The sequence below is a fragment of the Lipophrys pholis genome, assembly GCF_963383615.2.
Source record: "Lipophrys pholis genome assembly, chromosome: 7".
NCBI lineage: Eukaryota > Metazoa > Chordata > Actinopteri > Blenniiformes > Blenniidae > Lipophrys > Lipophrys pholis.
In genome coordinates, this window is record NC_137638.1 from 1,953,550 (window position 1) to 1,962,761 (window position 9,212).

Consider the following 9,212-nt stretch of genomic DNA (forward strand, 5'->3'; position numbering starts at 1 on the left):
CGTGAACCTAAAGTTGTGTGAACAGGATGAAGAATGAAGGTGTGTGATCGCAGTAAAATAGAGAACAAATATTTTAGAAAGAGAAATCCGCCGATTGCCTCGTCTCGTTATTAAGTAAACTGTGGTTTCGTAATCTCATGACGTCTCTGGGTCGTGATCGACATTCAGTGAGAAGCTTCAGATTCAGAAAATCAATGGTACCAGGTAGCGGTGCTAACTCGGTTCCACAAACAAATGTGGCGTTGGCGAAGGTCTGCGCTCTACCAAATGTAGCTCTAGTTTACTTAAAATGCTCATCTTCTTGGACAATCTGATTTGCTTGTATGTCTGCAGATTATAGTGTTTCTGTCATTTTAACTTGTTGGTACCAGGAGTACCAGGAGAAATTCAAAACCAGACATCCATCCATCCATTTTCTCCCGCTTATCCGTTACCGGGTCGCGGGGGTGACAGTCAGAGCACTGTCCCCCAGATCACATAGCACCGATTAAGAACCTTCATGCAGGTGGTGAGCCCACAGGAAGGTGGGGCCCGGCGTGGGACACACAAAACCAGACAGTTTTCATGAAATGGTTAAAAAAACCAAAAACAACAACTGACAATGTGATTTGTACATCTGATAGACTGTCTGGATTGTCCTACAAATAAAATGAGTGAAAATGTATCTGTGAAATGTATATTTGGTCTGGAACTTGTTAATATGGCATAGCGGAAACATGCATGCTCAGCCATTCCAATATGAAAACCAAAATCGAAAAAATTCCTCACAATTTTGTCTTCCATGTGAGACAAACAAAATCAGACCGTGTAGATCTACTTCGAGGAGAAAACGTCTTTATGTGGCCGATATCACCCAATAACTGGGTTTATCACTGCGGTCCTAATGTAATGGCTGATGTATTTCAAGGGTTGTTTCACCCACGGACGTTTATTCAAGTGAAGTTGAATTCATGATTTATTATCTTGTTTTGTTTTTCCTTACACGTGCTTTCAAATTGAAAAGTCTTTAAAAGGTTTTGTAATCCTCTCAGATGTAGTAGTACATTAATGTCAGGTCGGAAATAATAACGGCGACGGCCAGACTGGATTCATGTGGGTGATGTTGGATATGACCTGTGTGCAGGTACTACGTGTGTGTGGCCATCCTGATCTACTTCCTGCCGCTGCTGGTGATGGGCTGTGCTTATCTGGTGGTGGGTCTGACGCTGTGGGCCAGCGAGATCCCCGGAGACTCTTCGGACCGCTACAAGGAGCAGCTGACTGCCAAACGCAAGGTGACCGGGACCGGCCAGAACGCCTCGCAGCGTTTAGATCCAGAGTGAAGCTTTGTGTTTTATACAATCTTAGGCCTCGTCCACACCTCACCCCTTCATTTGGTTCGATTAGCATTCACATTCGCTTTAGAACCGGATCAAACCGCCTGGAAAACGCCCTGCAGTTACACCAGCTGCTGGTTTGGGGGCGCTGTCGCCTGAAACAAACATGACCAGAGAGGAAGTAAAAAAAAAAAAAAACACAGTTCATTGATTGGTCTGGTCCGAAAGAAGTCGTCCCGCCCCTTTAGCTCTTGGTGGATAGGCTAATTAGCTCGTGGCTAATGGGTAGCCACAAACAACCGTGACATCAAGTCTTCAGACCAGATATCAATGAGAGTCTTCCTCTCTGCTTCCTCCTCACTGCTCCTCGTCTGCCCACATGATATTTTCCAACTTTTTTCTATTTTCTTCTTCTGAGTTTCGTGGTTAAAACGTCTATTTTCGACTAGTTCTGGCTGTCAAATAGACGTCCAGATTACAGCCTGGACGGACGGACGGACGTGTCTTGGACGTCTATGGACATTGCTTGCTCAGTGGGAATCTTCCAACTGATACATGTACATCTATGAGATCTACCGTCAGAACGGTGTGGCCGCTGGTAAAATAGAAAAAAAGCCTCAAAGTGACACTGATGATGTCTGCTTGACTTAACGCAATAAAAACACAAACTCAAAGTGAAAAAATGAACAAAAAAGCTTCTATAATGTCTTTCTATCAAAATCTGTGTCACTGTACTGAGACTCCTGCTGTTTTCATTGAACAGATGGGTCATTTGCATCACTAAAGATTTCCCGATTTGTAATTTTCCTGGCTTTCAGTTTCCTCTATTTCAGCTTGAAAACCACAGAGACACCGATGGCCTCGGCGTTAGAGGCAAACAAAGAAAAGCAGGGGCAGAACTCAAGGTTTCTAACAGAAATCAAATCACATCACATCAGTATCTTAAATCCTCAGGTGGAACTATCTTAATTTGCCCGGACAATAGAACCCGGAGACGAGGCGCGGTGAAGACGCTTTGTGTCTACGAGCGTCGCTCTTTAAAGACGTTCTCGTCGTGACCAACGTCTTGCATCCAACAGGTGGTGAAGATGATGATCGTGGTGGTGTGCACCTTCGCCATCTGCTGGTTCCCCTACCACGTCTACTTCCTGCTGCACCAGTTCTTCCCCGAGCTGTTTGAGGAGCCGTTCATCCAGCAGGTCTACCTCACCATCATGTGGCTGGCCATGAGCTCCACCATGTACAACCCCATCATCTACTGCTGCCTCAACGACAGGTACACACACACACACACACACACACACACACGCACACACGCACACACACACACACACACACACACAAAGTGTGTTGCTCCAACCAGCCAATCAGAAATCAAACCCTATCTAGTGTCATCTGGGGTTTAGCCAATCCCAATCAAGGTAGGCTCCTCCCTTTGACTCCTCCCACAATTAGGCAGCTCTGCTCTGGCACATGGCACCACGAGAGGAGGTACTTCCTCCTCTTCCCAAGATGGGCATGTGTTCACGTCTTCAAGGCAACGGGCGTTTCTAGTTTTTCTTCCGAGCACCGTTGTCACGTAAACGGACGCCCAAAACACAAGTGATGTATTATCGTGTGAAATCGTTGCCGTGGAAACGGAGCCTATAACTGTGTTTTTCAGTGGTGTTCATCTATAGCCCACAAGCATTGTCACAACAAAGCAATAATCTACCTTTAATGAAAGGTCATCCTACGAGTTTAGTCCAGAAAATCCATTATTATGAGGTTGAATCTCCATTTTCTGGTGTTTTCTTGGTGATTTTTTTCCCACATGTCGCACATTCACATCCAACTCGTACCTTTTCCCACCTGCGTTTTGCTGACAGCACCAAATAAAAAGCAGCGGATTGGACTGGCTGTACTCGATAAGAGGCGTGCAGCCGTTTTTTTTTTTGTTTTTTTATTGTGAAACTGAGCGACTGCTTCTTGTTAACATGTTCTCTTTATTATTTTTAGGCCCGTCGATGGCGTGTGAGTCTCCGATATTTTGCGAACAGTGAATAATTTCTGGGGGCGTTATCACTTTGCACTTTCCTCCCTTGGTGAAGTGTTTCATCACATTATTCATAACCACATGAATTTAATCATTTTTCATTTTCACTGCACTGCAGACCTCCGACAGAGGAGTCAAACACAAAGCCGAGAGTCAACCTTTTAGAAAGGCTCATATTATATCAAATTCACTTTCTAAAGGTTTTCCAGCAGTACTAATCGTCCCCATACCTGGACTGACATCCCAGAAGTGAAGACAGTCTGTCCTCTCTCTCCCTGGCTTGTTTCAGCTTTTAAAAAGTGTGTTGCTCCAACCAGCCAATCAGAAATCAAACCCTATACAGTGTCATCGGGGGGTTTAGCCAATCCCAATCAAGGTAGGCCCTCCCTTTGACTCCTCCCACAATTAGGCAGCTCTGCTCTGGCACATGGCACCACGAGAGGAAGTACTTCCTCCTCTTCTAAAACAAACAAAAAGGAAATACATAGGAAAAAACTGCATTTTACCAATATTTTAGAGACCCCCCCCCCCCCCCCAAAATTTCACAAAACATGTTTTAAGGGGGGTTCCTGTCTCTTTAAGAGGGGGTGGCCCCCAGAACCCCCGCAGTTCGCACCCAGCTTACAGCGTTCTATTGTTGCGCAATCACGTCGACTCACGTACATCGTAGCTGCGATTCAGCTTGTTTTCCTCGTTCGATCTGCACACAGCAGACTTCACGTCGTTCACTGTCGCTCGCTGTGAACTCAGAAGAGTGACTTTTCTTTTTTTTTTTCTTTCTTTTTTCTAACGCCCTTGTCCTGTTCGGCAGCTTGGGCCAACAATATGATGTGATTGAGAGCCTTCGGAGTCAGAACAGATTTTGGTCTTGCAACAGGGAGAGACCTGGAGTCTCCTCCTGTTGCCTTCTCCGTCAGAAGATGGCATGGCTGCCGTACACGACCGGGGGGGAACGCTCAAAGAGAGAGAGAAGAGAAAAGAGAGAAAAAGGTTGAGGGAGGAGGGGGGGAGGGGGTAGGGGGATAACATACAATATCCTTGTTGTGCTACATATATTATTTGCAGTTATCACACTGAGCCAAATATTTTCCAACTGTTTTTGGATTAAACCAGCCTGAGCTGCTCTATCTAGACAGTAAAATGATTTCTTAGATTAACCAGCCTGAGCAGCTCTATCTAGTGACTAGAAGAGTGACTTTTCTTCCATATTTGTGTCGTGACTCGTCTAATAACTGTGACTGCGCAATCCGTTTTGAGAAAACTTGATAATGTAAAAATGTCCATCCCGTTACTTTCTTTTTGTAAATGTGACTTCCCTATAGAGAGAAAGCTGTGATTTCCTCGCTGAGCAGAAACCAGATTGTCCTTCAGAAGAACATCAAAAGAAATACTGGATTCGACCCTCAGCAGTGCTGGAAGCCCGACTCTGTTTTCAGACTTTCTCCACCTCACAGACTTCAGACGCACTGAATTCTTGTGACGTTGTTTTATTATTAAAGCTCGAGTCTGAGACCGCCCGAACGTCAATAGCTTCAGAACGCTCAGTTATTTGTTTTCCACCAAAATGTCAATGAATCTCCGGATCGTTACTCGGCAGATTAAAGACAGATGGTCAGCTCCCCTTCATGTCCCTTATCAAGAATCTCCCATTGTCCTCCAGGCGCCGCCACCTGCTAATTGTCTCGGAATGAGATTTCACACTCGGTTGCTTTGGCTTCGGTAATTCATTACAACTTAGAGAATGAAAGTATGTGGAAGGTTTGCTAATTTTTCTGAGCAGGATATCGACTGTCCTTTTGTCTCCGCTGATTTCAGGTAAATGACCGATAAAGGTCCTCGCTTCTCATTCCTGAACTACGGAAGAGTATCAGGGCCACTGAAGAAAAATCTTTTTTTCGGAGGTTAAACAAAATCCTCATGCATTTCATGAAAAAAAGTCGAAAATCAAAGTCAATTTTTTTTTTCACGGAGGAAAACTGTCAAGGACGACTTTGATTTTCAACTTTTTTTTTTAAATGCATGAGGTTTTAAAAAAAACAACCTCCAACTTCTTTTTCTTCAGTGGCCCCAATACTCCTCCTACTAAACAGACTTTGCGTTTTCAGTTGTAAACCAGGCCTGAATGTACACATGCTTAAATAAAATAAATAAACACTCCCTCTGTGTGTTCTCCGTCCGCAGGTTCCGCGCTGGTTTCAAACAGGCGTTCCGCTGCTGCCCCTGCGTCCCTCCAGGCTCCTACGAAGGCCTGGAGCTCAAGTCCACCCGCTACCTGCAGACCCAGACCAGCGTCTACAAGGCCAGCCGGACGGAGACCAGCGTGTCCACGGTTCTCCAGGTGGGCGACAACAGAGAGCAGCTCAAGGTCAAGGCCATAGGGGGTCGATATGGCGGCGGCGGCGGCGGTGCTGCCGGGGGGGCGGGACCCCACAGCTCGTCACTGGACCTCACCTCCAACGGATCATCGTCCCGGAGTGTCTCCAAAACCGTGTCAGAGACGTCGAGTTTCTACTCCAGCAACAACCCGCATGACTGAACCTGAAGCGAAGGATGACGTGTATGTGTGTGTGTGTGTGTGTGTGTGTGTGTGTGTGTGTGTGTGTGTGTGTGTGTGTGTGTGTGTGTGTGTGTGTGTGTGTGTCTGCCCTGTGCAGCGGCATGTTAGGACACATGGCCGTTGAGCGCCGAACGCTGTCGTTGTTGAAGGAAGGACTGATTTGCTCAAAGCGACTAAAAAGCGCTTCAACACATTCCAGTTGAAAAACAGACGGCGGCTTCGGCTCGTCTTCACTGAGTGCGTAGGGAAGGGTCACACATCCTCCATCACACACTGTGGATCTGCACCACGAGACCGGCGTTCTGCAAAGACTCTGTTTTCACTCGGGGGGGGGGGGGGGGGGGGATCATCGCAGAGCCACGGAGGATAGAAGAGCCTGGATTACACACAAAACAGGCGGACGCCTGTTTTCAGTTGAAAGACTTTCCCGCAAGACATGACCAAGATTGAAAGTGTGTGTGTGTGTGTGTGTGTGTGTGTGTGTGTGTGTGTGTGTGTGTGTGTGTGTGTGTGTGTGTGTGTGTGTGTGTGTGTGTGTGTGTGTGTGTGTGTGTGTGTGTGTGTGTGTGTGTGTGTGTGATATGAACAGAGCGCCGACTCTGCCAAGTGGGAGTTTATGATCAATCCGCTGAGCAGGACGTGAGGCTCGTCTGGCTGAAGGAGCTCCGAGAGTCTCCTCCAGGCTGCCGGTGTGTACCGGCAATCAGCGGAGACGGCCTTCATCTGGCCAAGCAGCTGGCGCCGTCGTTCGGCTACGAGAGAGGTGAAGGGAGACCTCACAGGAAAAACAAACGCTTTCCCTCAGTATGAAACCCTGCGTCGGCCGAGAAGACGCTGGCGTGTCGACGCGGCGTGAAAATAATGGCTGAGACGTTTAGTTATCATCCAGGATTTTGGACTTGCTCATCGCCGTGTGGGAATCAGACCTGCTGACGTTATGTACAGGAACACGTGCTCATATTATAGTTTTTCAAGAACTTCACGTGGGTGTCAGAGGTCAATCAACACTGTACTCAAAGTGTATTTCCCCAAATCAGCCCTGATGTGTAACAACAACCCGAATTGTTATAAGACATAAAGTAATAAAACCCAAAATGTAATAAATGGTTGATAATGTAACAAAATCTAACAAGAATCTAAATGTGATCTCAATGTGTTTAATAGTTTTACATTATTTTGTACTGGTAATTGGAGAGATAAATGACAGATTATAGAGAACAAAAGATGATAAATGACTTGGGCAACAGCAATCATACATAAAAACCATAAACTGTATATAGATATACTTATAAAACAAACTTCTAGAACTCATTCTTTCAGTGTTTTTAAAATTGAAGCAGGTCAAGTTCAAGTCCAAACCATAAACCATTGACTCATTTTATGATGTAATAGAATTCTTACAATATTAGGGGGGAAATATTTTCCCTGCCCCATAGTGGAATATTTCAAGTTCTTAAGTTTTTAGGCTCGGCGTCTCGTTATATTATCAACCAGTTGTTACGTTGTGGATTTTAGTGCATCATATTGTCCTTGTTACAAATCGGGCTCTAACAAGCCCTGGTCCTGAATTTCAGCATAAAAGCCCCTCTAGTGAGCTCTGAAGAGAACAGGCTATTTCTGTGTCTGTACCTTTAAATGAAAATGAGGGGAAATTCTTGGATTCACCAGTTTGAGCAAACGTTGCCGTGAGGGAGACGACAGACTTTCTTCACTTCCGGGGCCTCGTTCAGGCTGCGGTGACACATATTACCGTCAGAAAAGAGACTCTCGTGTAGCGCAGGACCTTTAGCGACTGATAACGATGTAAAGAATCGGTATAAACCGCAGTCGTCCTTTCATGCTCTCTTTTCAAAGCGAAACAACGATGGGATGATTGTATCTTAGTCCGCTTCGCTTGGTGTTTTGTATTTGACCACAATATGTGATATACACGTGTGACTTGTACATGGGAACAAAACTTCAAAAAGAATGTGTGCCGAGCTGATTTCGCTTGTGGGGGAAAGGAGGGGGGGGGGGGGTCATACATTGGTGTAGTGGTTAGCACTCTTGACTCACAGTGAGGAACAATGCGGTTCGAGTCCAGGCTTTTTGGGCTTTTTCTGTCTGCATGTTGCTGCTGTGCATGTTTGAATTCATGTCAGGTGGGATCGGCGCCGGCCCCCTGCGGTCCCAAAACAGGTGGGAAAAAAAAATCCAGTCATGGTGTCATTCTTGAAATATTTATCGAATGTATAAACAGATTGTGCAGAAAGTGACTCGCTGTCAGCTTCGTCCGCCGCCTTCAAACAGCTTTGTTGTTTATGAGAAAAATACTCCTCTAACTGGAATGTTTAGGCCACTCTCTCCAGCGCGCCGTCTGAACGGGATCCATGTGCTTTACAGGATGTGTGTGGAAATACTTCAGTTCAGAGCTCCTGCACTCGGGCGGACGTCTTTCAAATATTCCCGTCTGATAAAGCGTCACGCCGCGGAAAAGTAAACCGGCGGCTCGTCAGGCTGAATGTGTGCGTGAGGGCTGCCTGCTGCCGTGAAGGAAGGGGGGAGAGAGCGGCGGCTCGTCTGGGGTGTGGAGGCTGGGCAGCGCGAAGGGCTAAACTTTAAGCAGGGAAAATTTAATCTGCGTGAGTGAATACATTTGTTATGGGGCTCACATTAAAACATTCATCTATTCATCGCCGAGTTCTGCCGTTTCGTCTCTTCCCACCAGATAAAAATCTCCTGGAGCCACAAAAGATCCCGCAGCTTCTGGAGCGACTGATGGAGTTTTGCTGAACATACATTCATGACTACAGTTTAGAATCAGTTTCACCTGTTTTAGCTTTTGGAGCCATTATTAGCAGTTTTAACTTTACATGATTCAGATAGTTTGGTTGTTTTAGTCATTTTGATTATTAACCATTGTTTTCGAGTCATCTTAGACACTTTAACCTTTTTAACCATTTGACCAGTTTTGGCTCTTTTCTCAAACATTTGGGTAACTTTTTTTTTTTTTTTTTGCCAGTCCTTCAAACTTCATTTTTTTTCTCCCTAATTTTTTCTTTTTCAAAATAAGGTAGGAAAAGCAATGATAGGATGAGAATTGTTGTACATGTAATTTTCAGGAAGCTTCAGAGAGCCGATACAGAGGAAGTAAAGAGCCGCAGGTCGAGGCCGTCTGCTATGGACAGATCACCAGGTTGGATTGTTATTACGGTGACTGTCAAAATAAAAGTAACACGTCCCAGGAGAATATGACTGGTAGTCATTGCAGTTTCAGTGGCTCGGAGCAGCGTTGTCGTGTAAACGGATCACAAAACACAACAAA

At 45.6% G+C, this 9,212-nt stretch overlaps 1 protein-coding gene across 1 annotated transcript in view; it reads left to right on the forward strand.

The window, feature by feature from the left end:
- The window catches only part of tacr1a (tachykinin receptor 1a), a gene marked incomplete at both ends in the record, with an annotated part of 44,754 nt that extends 38,867 nt beyond the window's left edge, over positions 1 to 5,887 (forward strand). Inside the window, 3 exons of the mRNA XM_080468331.1 lie at positions 1,124 to 1,274; positions 2,396 to 2,592; positions 5,533 to 5,887. Coding sequence (XP_080324457.1) covers positions 1,124 to 1,274; positions 2,396 to 2,592; positions 5,533 to 5,887 — 703 coding nt within the window. The remainder of the gene's footprint in view (positions 1 to 1,123; positions 1,275 to 2,395; positions 2,593 to 5,532) is intronic.
- Between the last annotated feature and the right edge of the window lie 3,325 nt (positions 5,888 to 9,212).